The sequence below is a fragment of the Pavona decussata genome, unplaced genomic scaffold (assembly GCF_977016875.1).
Source record: "Pavona decussata unplaced genomic scaffold, jaPavDecu1.1 SCAFFOLD_219, whole genome shotgun sequence".
NCBI classification, from domain to species: Eukaryota; Metazoa; Cnidaria; class Anthozoa; order Scleractinia; family Agariciidae; genus Pavona; species Pavona decussata.
Genome location: NW_028145624.1, coordinates 2,950,795 through 2,975,358, shown reverse-complemented (window position 1 = coordinate 2,975,358; position 24,564 = coordinate 2,950,795). Strand labels below are relative to the sequence as shown.

Sequence of the window (24,564 nt, the reverse complement as noted above, 5' to 3'; positions counted from 1 at the left end):
AATTTCGATGAAGTTTAAACACTTAATAGTTTTCGTCAAGCACAGGATTAAAAGTGCTGTTAAATATTAAAGATACTTGTTGAAGGGAGACCTGTGTCTTTTGGAGAAGGGTTCGAGAAGGGGATTCTGTCAACTCAAGATCTTATAGATGACATAGGTAAATTAATATCGTACCAAGAATTTTAAAAGAAACAATTGTTCATACCGTTCACATTTCTTCAGTAATTTCAATTAAATTTCAAGCGTTATTCCTTAATACCCATAGTACAAAGCGAAAACTGTTACGACAATAGTGAAAGAATCATATTCACTGAGAATGCCACTTTCCAATTGAATGATTCAATACAATTAAATTACAAGTCCTCTGATAACTCCCCCTACAGGCGCAGGTGCAGGGTTTGGACTTTGACCCGAGGAGGCATTCTTGGAGTCCCCGTGTAGTAGTACATACAGTTGAAATATGAAGTTCGTATACTGGATGAAAATTTCGCCTTTGCCTGAACAGGGCGCGCACGAAAAAAACAGGTAATGATGACCTAGGACCCTCGAGCTCGGACGTACTTGAAAAATCTTTATTGGTTTTGGCGCGAAAGTAAAAGCGCGAGAGGTCTGGAAACCGTTGTTTTTCTAATAAAACTCTAGTATTTAAACACTCGCTTCTCAATCAAGCGTGGACCGCCTAAAGAAGCCTGTTGTGTCAAGAGTGTGGATAAGTCGTACAATTTCCAGCGATCGTCTGCTAGTTCTTCACAACTAGTTTAGTTTTCAGTTTGACTGTTACTGTTAAACAAGCGACCAGTGCAAGAATCAAACGCAATCTCCATATCATTCATGATCAGCAGCCTTCTCTTGCTTCGCAACGAAAGCGCGAATCAGACTGCATCATTACACAATCGTAAAGCGGGAGTCATTTTACGTCCATGAAACCTGGTGAGAGATGCCCGAACTCAAGGAGTTTATCGGAGAAATACGCCCAAGGACTTCTCGATGATTTCAAATGATTCCAACTCTGTTGAAAACCCGAGGTTTGTTAAAATGTGAAGTTCTTTTCTTGTTAGCAAAATGTTTTAGTTATCCTTATTTATGAGATTTTAAATAGCTTTTGTTTTCTTTTCGTCATCTTTATCTTCACACGTAAGGCCACCGTGCATCGCACTGTATTTGAAGGCCGTATCCTGTTCATTAATTTTATACTTTGCGCCAAGCACTTGCACTATTGGCGAAATGAGCAACTTTTGCCATTTTCCAATGTAGATGTAGATGTATGAGAAATTTTTGCCCCGTCCTTTTAAAACTTTATCCATTATTTCTCTGCGTTTTCGGAACGTTTTCCCACTTGTTATATTTTCATATTTTTGAGTCATTACCCCTGCATTTCACGTTTAAATTTGCATCCGAAAGGAAAAGAACTGAGAGGCTTAACATTTGCATCGAGGCTTAACATTTGCATTGTAGATTACAGTAAATTATTCGTCATGTTTATCGCACCTATTACAACCACGACGAACTTGAAACCAACACGGACAACGGTAAAACCTTACTTCGTCCTTCGTTTATTTTATTCCTAGACAAAATGTTTCAAAACATTGATCCTAAAGTTGCGGTTTATCTCATGGAGTATCATTCGAGACCGCTATACTTCTCTTTATACCCGTACGTTAATTAAGCCTGAGCCTGTCTTGAATCGATGGTCGAAAGCCGACAACGTGCCAGGACATTCAACGTGGAAGAATTCAAGATTCTAAAGGTATTTGCTCGATACCACTCGTTTTTTATTTCCCACGCGTAGTGCTTTGTTAAAGAATAAGTGTTCTACTTTCCGAAACGTTGTGGAGGTAAATAGTGTTGTTCCTAAGAGTTGGCGGTGGTAGACGATGACGCTTACATCAAGTGCTGAACGTGTAACATCCCAGTTTTAAAACACTAGACTACTTGGTTCAATGAATTGCTGAACAAATCAATGGTTGAATTCGGATACCAGCTTTTTCAACGAAACTTTTTGGTAGGTGAACAGCCGGGTAGTTCCGTTTAAACACTCGACTCTACTGGACCTCTTGTAACCTTCTACCAATCTGTTCTTGGATTTTTCAACAACGGGATATAAGTCAATTTGTGCCTCTTTCATTTCAGACTTAACCAGTTCAATATCCGTACCAATACCTTTAATTTATAGCGCTTACATGCACGATATGTGCCTGACTTTAGAATTAAAGAATCATTTGTTCTTATTTCTTTTTATTTAGATGTAGGAGTTGTTGTGATTGCTGAACACATTTCCAAAGAGACATAATTCCTCTGATCTCGGGTGAGTAGTTTTCTTTGTTATAGGCTTGACCATTTGTATCTTCAGAAACAATTTGTGTCTGTGTAAGAAAGCTGACATGATAGTTCAATTAACAAAATAACTATTAAAACGCTAAAATAAATAAATAGAGCTCCTTCCACCACTTCCCCTCCTAAACCTCCCCTCCTTGCTAGAGCAAATCACAGAGTCAAAATGAATAAGAAGAAAACTGACTTGTCAGGGGGAAGGGAGGTTGGGGGAGAATTTTGTTAACGCTTCTATTGTTTCCTTCCATCCAGATACCACGCTCAGAATGGTTCGATTTGGAACTTGATAAAGCTAAACAGAAACGCAAAGTTCTTCGGGATACTGAAAGATATATTAAAAAGGTAAGATATTATAATTAGCTTCTCGCTCGTGGGGTGCTCACAATAAGATTTCTCCTAAGAGTATTAAATCAACTGTTTATTTTTTTTAGCCAGAATTTTTACATTTAATTTCATTCCTGTGCACATTGTCACGCGAACAAAACTGAAACTTTTGGCCAGTCCATTTTAATACCTAGAAGAATTTTTCAGTGTGCCTATGTTACTTAGTTAAATTGCAAGGTCGATATTTGCTTTTAGAAATCTAAATTGCTTAAATTACTTAATTTTTAATTTTAATAAATATATGTATATTTTTTCTGTCTTGGATTTTAGTTGCAAGTTTTATTTACAAGTCAAGAGACAGCAACGTGGGTAAGAACAGGTGGATTGGACTGCAGACTGCGGATGGAGGACTGCACAAATCAGCTGGCCCCAAGGTTTAAACGTTAGCTTACATACTTAATATTGATGGATCAATTGTTCAAAAGCCGGATTAAAAGTCAATCCAGATTATGGCTTTGGTTTCACTTGCCAAAAATGGTTACAAGACGTATTTCAAAATCATAAAATTAAGCGTTCAAGTTGTGTAATTCCCAATTTATGCTTCAGTTTAAGATAAACCACTGATTCCATAAATAAAATACAGGAAATGTGAAATCCTAAATTCAAAATTGAAATTTATTCTGGATTAGCATTATCATACTTTGAACACTTGGGCCATGGTCTCCAAAGTTTCATTTATAAGAAGGTCTGACTGAAGGAGCTTGTACTCACTTCTCAAATATCAGGTAAATTAAGGTTACCTCTTCATTCCGGAAGTAAACAAAGAGAAGTACTACTCCACAGATTTCATTTGAATGTTGTCCTTTAAGGTTTCACTTGTACGTTGTTGCAAAAGTTAGAATCATTAGAATAATTTTCCATCAACTGGTAGACTCCTGGCACATTTTAGCATTTCATCCTTAGCCTTCATCTTATGAACCAAATTGTGCCACATAACAAACAGCACCAAAGGAATGAGCTGCTTTTGAATGATCATACTATAGCCGGGATTTGATCCACGGGCGAAAAAGTTAGAACCACCTTATGCAGCACAATAAACAGCACTACAGGAAAGTACTGCGTATTAGCTTTCATTGGAATGGTCGTATTTTAGGATTTGATCCATAGACTCAAAAGTTAGAACCACCTGGCCTTATGCAGCGTAATAAACAGGACCACAGGAAAGTACTGCTCCTTAGCTTTCATTTGAATGCCAGATTTCATCCACAGAGTCACAAGCTCGAAACACGTACAGCATTATAAACAGGACCACAGGAAATTGCTGCTCCTTAGCTTTCATTTGAATTCTACGCTTCACCCACAGACTCACAAGCTAGAACCACCTTATGCAGCATAATAAACAGCACCACATGAAAGTAGTGCTCTTTAGCTTTCATTAGCGGTAAATGCCACACTTAAGGATTTCATCCTCAGACTCAACAGTTAGAAACATGTTTACAGCATTATAAACAGCACCACAGAAAATTATTGCTCATTAGCTTTCATTAAAGGGGCATACTTTAGGATTTCTTCCACACACTCAAAAGCTAGAAACACCTTTTGCAGCATAATAAACAGTCTTACGGGAAAGTACTGCTCATTAGCTTTCATTTGAATGCCACACTTTATGATTTCATCCACAGACTGAAAAGTTAGAAACACGTTGTACAGCATAATAAACAGCACCACAGGAAAGAACTGCTCAGTAGCTTTCACATTTTAGTATTCAGACACGCGCACTTCGAGAGTACATCCTCAGACTCAAAGGTGAAACCGTTTCACATGACTCGTAGGTTCACTCAGGGAGTGAAAGGGTAACACAGCATTAGGACAAAATTCACGAAGCGAGTCCTATCGTTGGAATAGAGGAAAGAAAATTTCTTAGCTATCAGCGAAAGGACAAGTTCTTTCTCAGATAATCGTTAGAGCCCAGTCAGACCTTTTTATAGCAAGATATTTCGGAATATATGTAACACTATTCATAGTCACCCTGATGCCTTTTATTTTCGCGATGGCTTACAACAGACAAATGGAAAACAATAGGGTGAGGGTAAATTCACGAGGCGAGTCGTATCGTTGGAATAGGGAAGAAAATTTCTTAGCTATCAGGGAAATCATTTTCATTTTGTTTATTTTATACGCGTAACTCACTGTTAAAACAAATTGTGACCACTGCGGAAAAAAGGCATCAGGGTTATCTTCAACGTCTTTCGAGACAAGACCAAGTGGTGGTGGGGGTAGTTGTTATCCACTAGTATATTTTGTTTACTTTTTCCTTTGGGGGAAGGGTTGGTGGTTGTGTCAGTTTTCAAGCCACCTGAAGTGGTGGGGCGGGGGGTTAGGGGGTGGGTTATTTGAACGAGGATGCATGCTTAAGCGAGAAAAGTCGGCAGACATATATATCATTCACCTCGTGATCTTGTCGTCTGGGTTTCAAGCTTTGATCCGACATCACGAATTAAAAAAGGGAACTTAAGCAACGACTACGGCAATGGCAACATCACAAAACAATAGATTATAGATATGATGGACAAGAACAATCCATATGTAAGAGCGTGGCATATTTTGATACATTTTTTTGCCGTCCAATAAAAACATGACTGAACAACGTGAGATGAACAAATTCAAGATTCAGTGTAGAACGTGAGCACGATGAATTTTCATTCTTTTCTTTCACTTTAACACTGTTCCTACTAATTCAGATCCTTGAAAAAGTTGAAATTGTCACGAATTTGTAACGTAAATTTATAATTTCATTTATTTTTTCGTTGCTGTTGCCGACGTGGTTACTAATGATCCCTAAATATGGGGCCCGGTTAATTAAAAGCAGGTTAGCATCTATCCAGGATTGACTGAGTTTAAATAAATTAGAAAGGGTTTGTTTTTCTCGAATGTTTCAAAACTCTTTACTGTGAAGTTTTGTTGGTGAAAATCAACCTTAGCGAAAGTTCATAACATCTTTTTTTTTTCACAGATTTTTAGAGACTGGATTTTAACTTGGCTTTAATTCCTGGATAAGCTTAATCATGCTTTATTGACTGAGCTATTAAGGTGGCTAGCACCTGTTTTACACTTTCCAGCACTTACACTTTGAAGGGATCAATACTGAAACTTTCTATCAGTTGATATCATAATGATGGCATCAAACAAACGCCTAATCATTGTTAAATAAGTCGTGGTCATTTTCTCGACATAATAAGTTAACATAGCAATAGTTTATCCTTCTAAAAGCTCGCCTTATTTTAGCTTTAAGTGGTGATAACTTAAAATCGAGCACGATGACTCTCATTCTTACTATGCGGGAACTATGATCAGCATGTTAAGATACAACGTTTTGCCTAGTTTAAAAAATTAGGAAGGGTTCAAGAGCCACCTTAAGTTTTCAAAAACTTACCCTGGCTCTTTACTATTTTCAACAATTTGTTTAACATTGAATTTGAACATGCTGATCATAGTTTCATAATATAAATGGAATCATCGTTCTCGTTTTTTAGTTATAACCACTTAAGCTAAAATTAGGGGTGTTTTTAACAATGCCTGTTGCTGTGGTAACCTATTATGTCGAGAAAACTACCTTGACTTATTTAATAATGATCAGGAATTTGTTTGATCTCATTACTATTGTGTCAACTGATAAAGAGTGGTAGTATTGATTCATCAAAGTATAATTACTGGAAAGTGTTGGAGACCGGTACCAACCACCTTAAATATTTTTTCAAAGCTCCAAGAAAGCGCGTTTCTAAGAGTTTTCAATTTGAGATAGCGAATGCTTTTTGGAGTCAAAATCGTGATATAGAGAAGCCCCAATTGAACCGAATTAGGCTTTTAAAATTGCTTTAAGTTAGAAATGTAAGCAGTTTTCAGAAGCAGTAAAAAGACGAGTTAAAAACATACTAAGTCTTTTGACGGGAAAAAGGTTTTCCTTTTTATATGGGCTACTGAATAGAAAGGAAAGAAAAACGCGCTTTTAAAGAGAGCCTGGTAACTAGTCATTTCTTTTACACATTTTTGCCTTTGAATGTTTGCTAAAAAGAAAAAAAGTGCTGTGCTTTTAATGTGGGTATTCTAGCATGGAGTCAAAAATAAACTAAGTCTTTTGGCGGGAAAAATCTGTGCAGGTTTTACACGGATTTAGCCCTTCAAAATCAAAGTTATATTTTGACTTTGTGCTAGACCCATGTTAAAAGCGCAGAACTTTTTTTCTTCTCGGCAACCTCTCCTAGGCAAAAAAAAGTAAAAGAGATAGCCTACAAAATGACTAGTTACCAGTCCCCTTTTAAAAGCGCGAGTTTTTTTTTTTTTTCATTTATCATTGTAATTAACACAAGACAAATAAAGTTGAACAATGAAATAGTTTTGAATACTTTATTGACTTATTGACATAAAGTACAAGTTATTGTAAGTAATTCAGTACTACTTAAAGTAGTAAAAAATGTAAAGCAGATGGTTAAAGTAAATAAACTACTTTGGTTGACAAGAATATTGTGAAACGAGTTACTAAAGTCAAAAACTAAGTCTTTTTGCTTTGAAATGTCAACGAAAAACAAGCGTAAATTGGTTATTTTCAACTAAATGCTCAACTAAAAGTTTTGGTTCACAAAACGTGCTCGAATTGAGTTGAATCACAGTTAAAGCAAGTTAGCCATTTTTCACTCATTTCGAAGTAGATTGAAAGCATGGCGTGAAATACAGTATTCAGTTGTATGGAAATCGAACAGTTCAAAAAAATTTCCTGAATTTGCCAATTGTTCAGTTGCTGTCGACTTCAAATACAAACACTGTATTTCACGTAATGTTTCAGCCAGTTCCAAAACGACGAAAAGATCACTAACATGTCTGACTAGAAAACGTCAAAGCAAACAAAACCGTAGACAAATTGAAAAATATGAGTGCACGATACAAGACCAAAAGATAAATCAGGTTGGCCTCGGTTGTATAAGGAGCGGGCATCTTTATCCTCTGAATAAATATTATCCAGCAGATTAAATATATTGGTTGGAACACATTTTATCAGCTGGGTAGGATTTATCCAATGGATAAATATGCCCTCTCCTTGTACAACCGGGGCCTGTGTCGTAAATTTTGAATCGTGCACTCATAACAGAATCGTGAATGTTTCGTTAAACAAGAAAAGGTTCCAATATAAAAGACATCTCACATTCTAGAATTCAAAGACTTGTTCAATTCCAATTGTCATCAGAAATCTAATGTTTCTAATCAGCAAAACTAGCTATGTTTAAGATTGTTTTTGGTGGACATTTGCTGAAATCTTATATTTTGTTTGAATGTTTGTAGGAATTTGTTTTTCGAGCCTTGGTGTTTTTTTGAAATTCTAGAAGTCAAAGACCAATTGTCATGAAATCTAATGTTTCTAATCAGCAAAATTATTTATGTCTTGTATTTTGTTTGTAAGTTTGTTGGAATTTGATATCGACCCTAGGAGTTTTTTTTTTAATTGAGGTATTACAAGCAGCTTGTATAATGGAACTTGCTGTTTGGTACACGAACTCTCTAAAACTACATTTTTTTACCCTTAAATGTGTCCAAAAACTTCAGCGATGGTCAGCTTTCCCTTGTCCTGCTTGCTTGTATATTCTTTCCAGTTTGCGGAGGCGATTTGTAATTCACTCTTGTGTCTCAGTCGAACTTGATATTGACAGCTGAAAGAAAAAGAACTTGCAATTAATTTCATGTAACGCCACAACAGCATCTATAATGAACTTAATTATTGGTTTTGGAAAAGCATGTAAAGTGCGTATCTTGGGAACTATTTCTGCAATCGTAAAGTTAATGCGTAATTGCTTGCAAAGACTTTGCAATTTCTTCAATGTCATTTCTAGTGTCAAATAATTTTTAGTAGCCGTTGAGAAAAAATACAGGAAAAGTACGGTTTTTATAATGTTATAAATTTACGGATATTTTTTAATTTATTTGTGATTAACAATCGCAAGGACAACTGAACAAGGCTTTTTGTGTAGAGAAGCTCATTGATTCTCCAGTTTTATCTAAGACTACTCGACAAACTACTACATTTAGTTTGAAACGCTGAGTATTCTTCAGTGTGGAATGAAATGAAACCGAGATGTTTCGATGAATGTTTGTTATAAAAATTACCCTTTTTGCACGAGTGTTGTTTTAATTTCCACTTGTAAATTTAACATAATTTAATTTGCACGCACGCACGACCTATGTTGTCATTGGTTACTAAAGCAAACGCGACACGAACTAATTAATAAAACATATACACGAGGCTCACAACCTATTCCAGTCAATTTTGACCATTCTTTTTCAAGCAATTCCGAGGTGGTCTTGTGGTAAAGCTCACGCCTTGAATAGATGAACGACGGCCTTATCTCTGCCGTCGTTAATTTAAGTAGCTTTCGAGGGGCTTGGTTCAAGCCCCGATGCAGCCCGGTAATTTTACCTTTTTTTTTCTTTTCTAAGCCAATATTCACGTCTCTATGTACAATTTTTTGTTAATAGGAGAAACAACATTGCGCGAAGGCTAAGACTAAATTAAACTGTCGCAAACCTAGACAGACAGGAAATTATTTTTATCAATCAATCTTGGTGCTCCCTAAATAAAAACTTTATTTTCCAATATTTTTTTTAAGTTTTGCCCTTTCTCTATTTGGTTTCTTACATCAGTTTTTAATATTTTTCATCCGATTTGAACGAGCCTTGTTTAATTGTGATCATATCTCTTCAATAATTGCTTTCAAAAAAGAATCAACACCGATGATTGAGTAAACCTCCACAAATCCAATATGAAGCGCCTTGTGATGATTTTTCTTTCTTGTAGTTTGAACATATTTTTGCTATCAGTTCGATTCGAGTAGGTAATCGTTTTCTTTTACACGTACTTCATCAATATTTAGTTTCTCGCCATTTTTACTTCGTCGATATTTATCTTGGTATCTCTGTTTGAGAAAACCCTTCCGATAGACCTTTGTCACTAGGCGGCCACGTTGAGTCTCAAAATGGCCGCCGAGTGAACAATGTCTATAACAGAACGTCAAAATCTCGATTTTTAAACGAAGTTTTTTTTGATAACATGGAGTGCAAAAACAGTCAAAATCAACTTGTGACTTATGAATGTAGATTTTACTTAGAGACGAACTCAAAATGTTATAAAATTTATAGTATTGCCAATAAATATAATTTGAAGCATTGTCAATTTTAATTCTATCCGAATTGTAACGACAAAATAGGCTTTCTTAAAATTGAGTGTCACGTGATTTCGTTCCTCTGGAAAATTGTTTTGCTTGAAAATGAAATGAAAGTCATATACCTGGATCAAGATAGCAGTGTAACAAATTAAAGCCTTTACCTCGTCCATATTATAATTTTTAAAAGAATCGAGCTCCAAGACTACTCAACTGCCACAAGCCTACTAAATTAAGATTTCTTTCACAATAATGGTTGCATTTTGAATGCATCAGTTCTTTCGTCACGATTACAATCTTCTCTTTCCTCCCCCCACCCTCTCCACCCCCTCCCCCCCCCCCCCCCCCACCCAAAAAAAAAAAACTAATTCTAGCTTTCATCCGAAATATGTCTTGGCACTCAACTGCATAAATTCGACACCTTGCTGGATGCCACAGAATAACGCAGATTGTTTAAGGTGAATCAAAAGCTTGCCTCGAATTCTTAAGACTATCCTTATACTGGCAAAGGCGAATGAATCATTTTCTAAATTTCGCTTTAACCTTTTTATCAAATTGGAGGTATAGGTATCAATAAGAGCTTACCAGTAGACCTAAGATTATATAATGAATTCGATTTTATACTAATAAGATCGCTAAGATAAGTTGGCGCTAGGCCATAAATACATTTGAAAGTCAAAAGTAAAATCTTGTAGTCAATACGCAAAAGAAACTGGCAGCCAGTGCAGCTCATAAAGCGCCGGTGTAATGTGAGAAAACTTTCCAATGCCAAGAATAAGTCTTGCTGCTGCATTTTGTACACGCTGTGATTTAGCAATCTGCACATTTGGTAAGCCAAACAATTAACCATTACAATATTCAAGACGGCTGGTTATAAAAGCATGAACTAAAGTATTTAAAGAATCTCTTGACAGGTATTTCTTAATACGTCTCAAGTTATGTAAGTTATGTAAATGCCATATAATAATGCGGCATTACAAGCCTCGTTTATATGATCAGTCATGCTTAAGCTGCTGTCAAACCACGATCCAAGGTTTCTAACACATGGGCTTGGACTGATACGATTATTGCCCACAGTTATGGAACACGAATCTAATTTGCTGATCAATGTGCGCCTAATTAACAAAGATATCTGTACGTATTTCTGATCGAATAAGTCATACTACTTGCCGTGATAGAACCACTTCTCGCACTTCTGTTTTGGTTTCTATAGTTCCTGAACAACGTTTTCGTGTTGGAAGGAGTAATAACTAATATTGCCAAATTCTTTTACGTAGTCTTTTCCAGATCACTGATAAGAAATATTGTGCTTTAACCTTGGAGATCTATTTATCAAATTCGAGGTATAGGTATCAATCGAGTAAGTATAATATTGTGTTTCAAAATGTCGAGATCAATGATCAATAATAAATATTGCCAAATTCTTTTACGCGTTGTCTTTTCCGGATCACTGATAAGAAATATTGTGTTTGCTGTGTTCTAGCCTTTGAAAATCCTTGTATCAATCGTAAATGGGCCGAATTTTCTCTGAGCCTTTTAAGATGTGGAGACATAAATCTATGCCATATTTCACTGAGACTGATTTCATGCCAAGAAGGAGGCCCGCAACACTTTTACTGACATGAGAGATCGATGAGAGAGGATCTTTTGAAATCAAAATTTCGTATAGAAGGCAAGTTAAGATTCCCTTCACACGACGCCAGCTACGATCAATCTATGAGCAAAGTTTATTTTTTCATTGGTTTCCAATGAACAACCGTTACCATAGCAACGATGAAGAATAGTCGTTCATTTTAAATCATGTCGATTATCTCTAAATCTAGTCAGAATATACAACAAATTTGTCAACCTATACAACTTGTTGACGAAATCAAAAAAAAAAATCTCTTAGAGGGCTTTCAAGTAAATCAAGAAACAATTTTTACTGACTGATTCTTTTTGTGCTCAGGTTTCGTAAATATCTTAAAAGAAATCATACATAGAACTTTATCTCTTCCGTTAAAGGATTTTTTTTGTCATAGGACAACATTCGAAACGTTCATTGAGCTTCTTTGCTGGATGCAATCTTAATATAATTATGTTTGAAAACTGCTAAAATAAAACACAAATCAGTCTAACTGCTCGTATTTTTTATAAATCGGAATATTTCAAAAATATTCTTACAGATTTTTCCCAAAAATTGCGTGCCGTTAAAACAGCAATATAATTCAGTCATTTCGACTTTCGAGAAAGCTTTAGGTTTCAGAGGAATTTCTGAAGTTAGATAAGAAGGCTGAAACTTGGTGAAGTTTCCGCCTTTGTGGTGTAGCCTGAAGGAAATTAAAGCTTTTCCCTACATGCGAAATTTTGATTTCAAAAGATCTACTATCATGTTAGAATAAACTGTTGCGAGCCTCCTTAAGTCCTTAAGTCCTAATAATATTCTAATTCATAAACAACAGTTACATTCGTAGGGTGAAACGATTTGTTAAAGGTTTTTGTATCAATTCTATTACAACTGACCTACCGATTAATGAAAGGTAAGTGGACAATAAGTTTTGACTTCTTTGCTCCAAATGTGATGGGTGCAAAAATCCACATTGCCTTATCAGCCATTGTTAAGAGACAATAATTTGGGATTTGTGGAGTGTGCGTTAGTTTTAAAATGTGATCTCTGCGTGTTAAGATTGTGAAATTTTAAATAACGATTATGGTTTGTTATAATGCTTTGTCCAAATAGAAAATTAGGCTATCAACTCCAAAGACAAGATCGAAACAAACTTTGCTCTATTTGCGGCTAAGGCTAGGTTAACAATATCATCAATTTGACACAGACAGGAAGGTCTTGGTTTCGACGCTTTCACTTTGGTCATTATGTTACTACAAGTTTAATTAAAAAAAGGAAATAGAAGCAGACGGCAACTGGCGCGAAATTGTTAAGAAAATACCTTAACATATGAAATAGCTTAAATTACAGTCTTGGATCAAACTGTAGTAATTAAAAATAGTGGCTGCATGGCATGATTCGGATCATTAGTGTAAAAAACTACCTATCTCTGATATCCGTTCATTTCGTTCCTTGACGAACATGATCAATCTGTCGTTTTTTTCTACAGAACTGTTTTTTGTTGAAACAATGAAGAAATTCAATCAGCCAATTTTTTTCCGGAGGACATTTATCATCCGATATATCATTTTAAAGTTCTTACCTCTAAAGCGTGTTTCACGGTTCATTTTTTCTGGATGCCAGCATCCCTCGTATTCCATTCTTTCGTTTCCTGTCCTCAATAATTTGATGAATGACTTTACTGCAATTTAAAAAGATCAACTTAACGATTTTGTAGCAAACGCTATGCTGTTGGGAGTTTAATCCGGCAAAAATCGTAATCTCAATTAAGTAAGTGTTAAATAGTGAAGTTGAAATTAAGATCAGCTATGATATGGATCTATAAAAGATGTTATTCCTGCAAAGGCCTTGGGCCAGTTAAAAACCTATTTTGTTTAGAACATAAACAAGCAAGAATTAACAAGAAAATCGAATAATATGACTACTTGAATTCAGCACGCTGGTCATGGGGATGAACGTATTGATCACTAAAGAAAGACTGTCTTGATGTTCAAACAAATTCTCCCAAGTAATGATCGAAGAAAGATATGGTCAACAGTGGGGAGAGTGTGTATGTTAATGCGGATTTATTGTGTGATGACAAAGGTCTTACCTTTGCAGTAATTCCAGCTCACGGTTTCTGTCTCCTCGTTTTTACTTGCAATTTACTGAAATAGCGTTTCTGAAAATACAAATTATCATGTCAGTAATTGTGCAACACAAGCTTAATTCATGCGCCACACAAGTGAAATTATGAAAATAACCAATTTTCACTAACGCTTTATTCGGCGAAGCCGCGAAGGATAACAAATTTATCGTAACATGGGACAGTCTGTTGTTCTTTAAACTTTTGAAGTAATGTTATTTTAAAATGGTACTACTAAGAACGAGGCCAAGTTTCAATCCATTTTGAGTAAAGTCGAGTAGCTTCAATCGATGTTTTCAGCGAGCAGCAAGCCAATGCACGTGTTAAGTCCGCTACATATCCCTGGTTTGTTTGTAGTGCCCACAAAACCTTTAAGTAATTTTTGAAAAATAGGGCTTACCTTTAGCGTGTACTTCTTTCCATGCTTTAAGCCTTCGCATTTAATCATTTTCTTCGTTGAAGAGGACCGTCAAACTGCTCTTTTACAACGGATTTCTTTAGTCAAGTCCGCGAACTGCGTGTGAAGTTTGTTATGAATATGGATTACAAACTAAAACCAATCACTGACAACGGCATTTGCTCGCACCTGAAAAAAGAAACATACTACACGTGCTGACAAAGTGCGCACGCAAAATGGTAAAGATTTTTAGGAAAACAGTTTGAGCCAAACAAAGATCACCACCTTTCTCTTGCCTCAGAAAAGTAGTAAAAATATCCCATACGGCATATGAAGAGAACAGGCATCCTCCATGATACCTGGAAGGAAGAGGCACTCCAGAAAGCCAAATGGCGTGGACTGTTGAGGAAGGCCACGTCAGCCGTAGAAGAGCTGCGCCAGCAAGAATATCAGCGTGCACATGACCGACGACACTCGGCAGCTACTCTGAGCATTTTTCAATGCAACAATTTGTCAGCGTTACTGCAGATCCCGAGCAGGTCTGACCGCCCACATGAGAGTCTGTTTGAGTTAGGCCTCAACTCAACTCAAACACAAGACAGTCATCTTCGGCAACGAAGGACAGCCATTATTATTATTAAAAATATCCCGTCCATACGGATTCGTTTCCTTTCGTAAAGCCGATGAAAAGGGTCACCGAAACTGCAATCTTGTGTTAACCCGCAAACGATTATACATGTAATACGCATCTTATCATATTTTACTCGCGGATATATTTGCGTGCGTTGGATATAAGATGGTGCTGATAATCCGGCATCTAAGCGCGTAGCGTCGAGTTAACTATATGAAGATATAGCCATTCGCACGCGCCTAAGGCTATAGTGATCCCGTATCCCGGCATGCAGCAAGCGCGAGTGGAAAACCTGTTTTAATAATCGTTCCTTCAAATTCCCTCCTCAGTAATACAGCGGGGAACTTAGGCCCAATACGCCGCATCACATTACTTAGGACTTCTGCAAACTTACGCCTATCGCCTCAATCTACTTTAAATCGAATCATAATACCCGGTCAACCTCCAACATAGATATTGATTATACAAGGACAAATTAAATTTGAGTACTGAAGTTACGTTTGAGTAACTGGTCAACACGTCACGAGATCGTTGACGTCAGGTGCCCTATAATCAGACGCACTTGTAAAGGTTTCATTTGCACAATAATAATAATAATAATAATAATAATAATAATAATAATAATAATAATAATAATAATAACAATAATAATAAGCTTTATTCATCTCATGAATCTCAAACAGAAACTCTCGATACTGTCTGAGCAAAAACATGAACTTAGTGCTTTTTTCTCATATTTTGTGACATATATGCTCAAATGGTTACGGGAATTTGTATCGTTACTTCATTTCATACTCAAGACTCATAATTATGACCATGTTTTTTTTAGTGGGGGTAGGGAGGGTGGAGAGGATATCTGCCCTAGCGGACTTGGTAAAAACCGCCATATATAGGAACAATTTACAAACCGTGCAATTTGAGGTCACCATGGGTACCATACTCTAACACGAATTCCTTCCTGTTTTTGGATTACAAAGGTAAACTCTTTTGCAGATATTTGTAAATTTGGATCGTGTCGTTTAGGCGTACACACACGACCCCACAAGCTTACAGCTTTGAAAACCATCGTGTTTAAATAAAGATTATGTATTAGACCTCTTTTGTTGGTTTTCTTCACGTTTCTACAGAAAGCCACCAAATTAGAACTTATTACGTAACTTTTACCTCGGGTGACGTCATCACCTCATATTTGAACCTCACCGGGAACCTTTTTGGTCGTTGTTTTTGTCACTGCGTGTGACCATCATATACTTGTTTCTATATTTGCTTGCTACAGACGTGGGATTCAAAATACCTATATGTCCGGCTAATAGGATTAAAGGATCGGACTCCTGCAACACGATATTAGATTTCTTTGACTGTTGCTATAGCCACGGAGTGAATTGGACTCCTCTCAGTCCATGTCAATCAGGTAGACGCGTCTCGCTGCATCAAAATCGCTTAACCGCCCAATTGAATAAGGCCATATTTTTGGACTAAGGAACAAGTGGCAAATTTTGATAAAGGAAATTTTGGAATCACGCTCACAGACTTTTATGCGCAAAAGATGCTGTTTTGTTACTCTTAATCAACTTGCTTCTCTGTATTGGGAAAGGCCGGAAAATTATGCCGAACCAATATTTCAACCTAGCGGTACAAATAATGCTTCATTACCAATCACATAGCAGTTCCAACTCGAGAACTGGTGTCCAATCCAAGGAAAGATCTTTCGAGTCAAATGTGTAGATGTAGATTTAGACATACATTGCACTTTATTGAGTCGGTCCTGTTAAATTATACACCTTATTGCAGTTGGATTATGTTGGTTGGTTAAAAACCCGGTTATCATAATTCTATATGAAAACAATGTTTCTGGAAGAGGGCGGAGGGGGGGGGGGGGGGTGGGGGGCAGGGGAAAATTTTGTCGTGAACTTTGGACATATATAGCTTATTTTTTTCATATTGAAGCACGCATAAACGAACTTTGTTCCTTTTCTTAGAATTGTACTAGCAACTGTTTGGTGTGACATATGATTGTTTAAGTGGTTAAAAGGAGAAAAACCTCGGCTGAAGTTAAGTTAAATACAATCCCCCAAAGAAAAATGCTTATTTGTATATAGTGTATTTAATTAAGGAATTCAAATGTGTCAGGCTGGTATAGTTTTACTAGCTAATGAGATATGATATTAATCGACGCATACGTATGTCTTCACCTTTCCCTTGACCCCAATATAAAGGATTAAGCAGTGTTGTTGGATCGTAACCACAACATAAGATTGAATTAAGTTTATACAGTGATTGCTTGGTTTCATACAAATTGTGTACATCAAATTATTGCTGATAAACAGGAAAACAGGAAATTAAACTGCAAAAGTTAAGGAGCAAAGAGTATTTATGGCTAACATTATTTAAACTGTTCAAAACAAAGTATATTTTAGCGGAGGCGTAGTTGTCTACTTTTCAAAAAAAAAATGTAAATTTTTTAACCTCAACCCTATTTCAGGCTACTTACAAAGCGACATAAATAACGATACTGTTGAAAATTCTTTCCAAGGAAATACAATAACATTTTCACGAAATTTATCATAACTATATTCCAAAAGGTTAAGATATTAATCTAAGGTGCTTCTTATTATGACTAATCAGGATTTGTTTTATCTTAATTTTATTTAATATAATTAATATACGTTGTTTTGTTGAAGTGTGGGGCATGAGAGACTTCTTATTCAACTTTCCCGTAGCTCTGCTTTAGACTTATTTAAGACAATATTATTTTGTCAAGACGGGTGCAGGAAATCTGGAACGAAAAGCAGTAGCAGGCATTGAAGATTCTGGTCTTTTTGTTTCGTGTTGTTGTTATCAATGCCATCTACCGCAGCTATAAGTCACCAATATGAGGAAAGACTAGTTAAAAATAAACATCTATAAAAAACTCATTAGCAATATTGCATAGCCATCTCAAAAGGGTTTTAAATCTCGGCAGAGCCTGCATACCAGATCAGAAGCAGTTTACGTTGGCAAGTGATCAGAGTTCGTCCAAGGCTCAAGATTGTAATCATGTCTTTGATTGTTTCCATTGGTTTGTGTGCAGCTTTGTTCGTCGCCTTCAGTAGTTGTGCCTCCATTCCAAAGGAGTCAGATCATGGTAAGTTAAAAAGGGTAATTAATTGGATAATGGATTGTATGTTGTCTCTGTATTATCTAAAAAACGTACTCAAAAAACAATTAAACTCGACCGAGCACATCTTCAAGAAATGCTCATGTCTAGAACTCCTAATTGCGATCCGTTTACTAGGAAAGTTAAATCCAAATATCAAGGCATATCTGAAACTGAAAACAGCTCGTTTTTTTTTTTTTATCTAAACGAAGCTTTGGTTGTAGTGAAGCGCTGTTATGAAATAACTTTCCTCTTATTTGCAGCCTTGTCAAAAGAGTCTCCGCATTTTCTCAGCTCAGATACTCCACCTTCATAAATGCATTCCCATAAAACTTTTAACTGCTTTGCACCACAGATGCGTGGAGAGAAAATTATTAGAAGTTCTGAAAGCTTTTAAAGTTCAGAGCAGCGATATTAAAAGTTTGCCACGGTTACTACACATTCCGCACTGATTTAGAAATTTTAGGCTGACAACCGTCTCGTGTTGTTCTCGGTAATGATTTTTCTGAGACATTTAAGACAATCCAAGGAAATATGAGCAATCAACAACGCAATACGAAAAGCAAAACTACGTTTTATCTTAAACTGCGCAAGACTAGCCGCGTTTAGCAATCGTGCGTACGTCATGGAATATTTTTAATGGATATGGTTTGGCTGTATAAATATTATTGACTCCCTTGAACACGCTGCATGACATGTTGATTTCAATTCTTGCTTTTCTTTAGTGCGATTGCGCCAAGCGATATTTTTTTCAAAACAATCCCAAAACGCCGGGCGATCTTATCATCATTACAATATTAGTAACAACCAAAGAGAAAGGAAAATAAAAATAAAATCATTTTGCAACCATTCATTCCCTTAATTTATTCGTCTGGCAACACATCTGTTGTCGTAGAATAAGCAGTAAGTTTAGTAGAGTAAAGGGCAAAACGACATAAAAGCAAGGTGTTGCTTTACGAGATCATTATTTGTTTTGTCCGGCATAGTTTACGTTTGGTGAAAACAAAAATAATTATCCCCTTATAATCCAGAAACACCAACCTTTGGATATCTCAAATTTGCAGATATTTTTTCCCTTGTTCCAATCCACAACCATCAAACCACTCAGCCCCCCAAAATAGCCTCCCCCCCCCCCCCCCCCCAAAAAAAAAAGGGGCTTATAGTTTGTGTAAATGTCAAAAAAAAAAAAAAAATTCTGTGAAAGATGCATGAAGGTGCAGCTAGGAAACGTCACTTGAATTTGGAAAAAAAATGTTTTTGGATTTGGGGTTTAAATCTTAGCATATTATAAAGAGAAGATAGTCGCTTTATTCGGAAGATTTGGTAACCCGAACGGTAGGAGAGGAGATAAGTTTCGTATCCATCTGTTGTAATGGCATCAAGCCTTGGATAGTGCTGACACTGTTCGAAGTAGGAACCACTGCTGATGCCTTGCTCGAGAGAATTAACAGCAAGTTCACATACTTGAATGTATTAAGTGGTGTATAACTCACTCAGGATTAAAAGTGTTCTCTCAGTTTATCGCCGCACCATCAGGCCAAAAGGTATTTAAAGGTATTGCTCAAAAGTATTGCTAAAAGGTATTAAAAATGGCCGTCGAAAGATGACAGAAAATTTGCCGTAGGTTGTAGTAAAAAGCAGCTGGTGTTTTTGTGAAGTTTACCGGTACCTTTGATACCGATGAAGACTCAATAACAACAACAAATCTTCATTACAACACGCTAGATAAATTTATACAAAAATTCTTCCACCGCATGTAGCTGGCTAATCGAGGCGGGGGAAGAAGAAAACGAAATTACAAACAAACAAAACTATGACTAAATTACAACACTAGCTGAAAAAGTAATAATTAAAGATAAACTTTAATTAAGGATTATGGAAGGATGTAAAAATAAGATATGACTGACATTGAAAAAACTGACAAATTTAAGGAGAAAGAGAAAAAAAAAGAACAAAATACAGAACTATAGTTATTACATTACATTGATAATTTGAGTTATCTCGAGATAGTCATCATTTTTTATGAGAATTTCCATAAGTCTTGATTTATGAAATTTACAGTAAATTTAGGCAAATTCCGGAGTTATAAGGGTAATGAGCCCCAGACTAATGGTCCAATTCTAAGGAATGAATTTTTCATTTTCTCAAGATTGGAATGTTCAATATCTCAATAATATCTTCCATCTTATGTATTGGTTATCAGCGGCGATTTGCCCTTAACAATATTATTAAAGGGTTTTTTTTAGAACCCTCCATATTTTGTAAACAACGTTGATTCAGTCTTAATGCATGGAGCCGTGTATTGGAAAGTTAATAATGTTGTGAAGCTAATGTAAGGGTGTGTTTTCGACTTTAATTTTAGAAAACAGTTGTTATTTCCTTTCGATAGTTGGTTCAAAGATTAGAGTTAACAGTTGTGCTGTGGACAGGTTTACCTACATCCTTTAACCTTGGCTTGGTCCTCCAGAAGGTTGAAATCAAGGCAAAACACTTAAGGATTTATCAGCCTGATTTGTTTCTCTTCCTATCTATTTTCTAAAAACGGTTGCGTTGTTCTTTCTTTAAAGTATTTTGGCAAAACCAATTTTTATCTCTGGTTGGGACCATCTGGCCTTGGTTGAATTACAGTCGTAAACATGTTTACAGCACACATACACTATAAAGTAAGGCGTGATTTGAGTGATCCTTGTAGAGTACAGTAGATGTGCTATTGAGTAGAATTGTCGTCAAGAATTAAGAAGTACTACAAAGATTCCTTGTGCCTCTCCGCTGTGTCAAGCGAGTGTCTTACAATAAACGGGATGGAGACAGAATTGAAAATGCTTTCCATAACAAATGTTTGAGTACAATATTACAAACATCATTAGCAATTAGATCTCTACATAAGAGCAGGAATGCCTTCCTGTCAATTCTACTTTCTTCATCGGGCTTTTCTTCTTCTGTGGCTGGGTTGGGGGGTAATTCCGTCCCCCTCCGTATCCCTAAATTAAGCACTAAACCTATGACAATAATACACGGGAGATAAATAGTACGTCCAAATATGTTTCCTTTGAGGTCTGTAAATGGAAGTGATGTCATGTGACGTGGAATTACAGTCGACTCCCGATAACTCGAACCTCGCACAAACTCGAACCAATTTTCCTTTCCCTTCGGGTCATTTTCTATATAATTTAACCGTCGATAACTCGAACTCCCGATAACTAGAACCTTTTTCAATTTCCCTTGAAGGTTCGAGTTATCGGGAGTCGACTGTATGTCATCATCCCATTGGCTATTGGATTGGATATTAGAACGTCGCATTGTAAAGGGGTAAAGCGTCTCTGTAATTAATTTTCACGCAAACACTTGTGTTCGCATGTTTTGGTCTACTGAAAGTTTGAAAGGTACGAAGTTCATAAACAGGAAACCACTCACATCTGCCAGGCACTCTGCGAGCAGTTCCACTCTTCGCGACGACTTTAGAGTCTTAATTTTGTTCTTTTGTACAGCAAGGATGCCGCACCGGTGAGAACACGCGTCTCTCACTGATGTGGCTCGGTTTAGACTAGTTTAGACTCACTGGAAGTCACATGTGGGTTAACTTTGTTAACTTTGTTGTTGGTTCTCGTCCTTGCTGCGAGAGGTTTTCTCCGGGTTGTCCGGTTTTCCCCTCTCCTCAAAAACTAGCATTTCCAAATTCTGGAGAGTGTCCCCAATTAGTACTCTGCGCTAAATACATTGACACTAAAATTAAGTTATTTATTTATCGATTTATTTAGTAGGAGGCGACAGCATATTTTGAAGCGAATCCAATCGAACGTTTCCTATTGACAGAAAATTAGCTCAACAACTTTAATAACTCAAATTGTTGTTGCACTTGAATTTGCTGACGTATTTCCAGATCAACAAGAAAGCGCGAATTTAAAGGTCATTGCATCCTTGAGTCACAACTCTCAGCAATGTTAAATACTTTGACGCAAAATAAAGGCAAACAGCATTTTATTAACTTTCTGCGCACTGATGTGTTGTATGCGAAAACGTTCGATCTTGTTGTTGTGTTATTGCTAACGTTATCTGTTTCCTAATCGAGTTATTCCCTGCTAGTCTCCGAAAGGTGTCTTATTTTTGCCTTGAAGTGAATTTCCTGGAAATACTGACCAGGCGCTTCCCTGGCAACCTGCAAACGACTCTCATTACGTAAATTAAGTTATAAAAAGCCACTAAAACCTCGACGATATCGAAGTCCAAAAAGCCCTTGCTGAATAGGGTTTAACAGGAAATTAGGAAATTCAGGTAAAAAATATCCCCTCTAGGAGAAAAGTGAATTTGATACATGTTAAACGAGTTAATAATTGAAAGATGCCTATTTCAGGCTACCATGAAGAAAATTAACGACGACAAAGATATCGAGCCCATTTTAAGACGCGTGCTGCCCTCACGGCATCACGCGTAAAAAGGGGCCTGGCATGGCCATTCTCACCTTCAGTTATCAATCAACCATCAGAGCGCAAAAAACAAAATGCGTTTTTTTCTACGAACGTTACTGATAAAATTAGCTTAGTTTTCGAAATAAACCCTGTTAGGGAAATTACAAACTGGTGTCTAATATTGCTGAGGTAATGTAAGGAATTTTTGAGAAAGATTTTTTTTCAGAGGACGTTTGAGTCAAATAATAACACGACTGAACGGTGTCTAAATTTTCATTTTACATCCACATAGGTGTATAAAAAGGAAGGAGGGACTTGCCCTTTTATGGTGGAACTTCTTGTCTAAGGCATTTAACACGCTGGGATTCATTATAAAATTGGGTTCTAACTCAATTTTATACAAGACGTCACAACTAAAAATATGCTTTGCTTGTTTCGCGCACAAAAGTGCGTTTCTACTCAAGGTATCAAATGGCCACTGTTGCTGTAAAAAAAGAAACCACTGGCATTTAGTCAAGTTCATTCCCGTAACAACGTCACTTTGTTTCAATTTCTGTTCACTCGTCTCTTTCTTTTTCAAAGGATCCAACAAGATGGAAACCAGACATCGCCGCCAAGCGCCACCACCCTTTCAAGGCTATTGCGGGGGGACGGCGTTCAATCCTGCTACCTCTATGTGCTGCAGTGGCAATGTAGAACCCAGAAAAGGACTAACGCCCATGTGCTGCGAGAGTCATTCGTACGACCCAGCCACTGAGCTGTGCTGCGAGGGTAACCCGTCTCCTAAGCCGAGAGGGGTAAATGCAATACCAAGTTGCTGCTCGAGCGACGCATATGATGTAAACACTCAATTATGCTGCAGTGATAGCGTATCGCAGAAGCCTACTGGACCAGGTGCACTGCCTGGATGCTGTGGAGATATGGCCTACAATGCCGCTTCCCAGTTATGTTGTGACAGCAATGTATTGCCAATGATAGGACTGAGACCGGGCTGTTGTGGGTCACACAGCTATGATGCAAACACCACCTTGTGTTGCGACAGTAATGTGGTCTACGTATCGGGACCACAAGCAAGATGCTGTGGAAGCCAAGGATTCAATGCAGCATTCCAGCTGTGTTGTGACAGTGTCGTTTTACCCAAACCAGGCGCAATGGGAGCATGTTGTGGTAGCCGTACCTACAACCAGGCAACCGAGTTGTGTTGCGAAGGACGACGGCTCTTTAAAACAGGAGCGAATTCAGCCTGTTGTGGAACTGTCTCATACGATAAAGCTACTTCCTTATGCTGCAGTGGTACCGTTGTGCCAAAGGTAGCATCAAAACCAGTGTGCTGTGGGCCAGCCGCTTACAGTCCAACCGCAGAGATATGCTGTGATGGTCATGCATTCATCAGGGCAGGATTAAGGACTCCGACCTGCTGTGGAGGAACCGCGTACGATGCATCTACCTCCTCGTGCTGTGATGGAGTGGTGGTACCCTATCTGACATCCTGCGCAGGGCTTGCATAGGCTACAGTCAACGCCCATTTGCCGGTTCAAAGAGCGGATAACATTATCCAGTGGATAAATCGTTATCCAGGGGATAAAATGTATTCCATCTAGTAGACGAATCTTTGCTGACGTCATTGTTTACATTTTTCCTCATTAGCATACGAGTTAACTCATAGAAGCCGTGTCCGTATATTTGAACCAAATGCAAAAGTTGAAAGAGCTGATTAAGTTGAGCAATTTGCGCAAATTTTCAGTTCTTTGCAAGCAATATTGAAGGAAATATCAGCCATCAAAAACTGCGAAATTGCTGGGTGGCAAAAAAGTTAATAAGCCATACATTCTCTGTAAAATTTCGAGTTTTTAGAAGAGAATTTCTCCGAAACCATTCGATGGTCTTCGATGTATTGGGTTCAAATTTTCATAGAAAACTGAAGCTGTTATGCCCTTTCAATATCAATAGTAATAAGCATATGTTAATGAGGCAAAAAGTGTAAACAAAGATTCGCCTATACATATTATTCGCTGGATAGCGACTTATCAACTGGATAAAGTTAACCATTCTTTGAACAACCGATGGGAGGACGCCAACCTTATCCTCGCCATCTATCTACAAGGAAATAAAGTAAAGATAACAGAAAACTATGTTTCAACAAGGACAGCGCAACTGACTATTGTAGCTATGATAGAAACTCAAAGCCTTTCAAAAAATAAAAGAAGTGGTTAAAGTATGTACAATGTAATAGAAAAAACGCTGTAACAGATATCATGAGATCGAGTTGGAATGCGTTCAATTTAAGTTTTAATAAATAAAGTTATTTAAAGCTTATCTGATTGGCTAGTGTACTGTGCATTCAATTGTTAAAGAGCAAGGCCTTTGTGGTTGTCTCTTTTAACTTCGTTCAACAATATATAC

The 24,564-nt window shown here is 37.1% G+C and overlaps 2 protein-coding genes across 2 annotated transcripts in view; both read left to right on the top strand.

Moving 5' to 3' along the window:
- The window catches only part of LOC146459521 (uncharacterized), a 181,777-nt gene that overhangs the window by 26,019 nt on the left and 131,194 nt on the right, over positions 1 to 24,564 (top strand). The window lies entirely within an intron of this gene.
- Positions 17,584 to 24,477, top strand: LOC146459537 (uncharacterized). The gene is made up of 2 exons (XM_085089563.1): positions 17,584 to 17,743; positions 22,744 to 24,477. The coding sequence occupies exons 1-2, from the start codon at positions 17,656 to 17,658 to the stop codon at positions 23,667 to 23,669; spliced, it is 1,014 nt and encodes a 337-aa protein (XP_084945689.1). The 5' UTR covers positions 17,584 to 17,655; the 3' UTR covers positions 23,670 to 24,477.

Excerpts from the sequence above, each read along its gene's own strand:
- LOC146459537 (XM_085089563.1), top strand. The coding sequence starts at position 17,656 with ATGTCTTTGATTGTTTCCATTGGTTTGTGTGCAGCTTTGTTCGTCGCC. Across the intron at positions 17,744-22,743 it reads TCCAAAGGAGTCAGATCATG|GATCCAACAAGATGGAAACC; the intron begins GTAAGTTAAAAA and ends TCTTTTTCAAAG.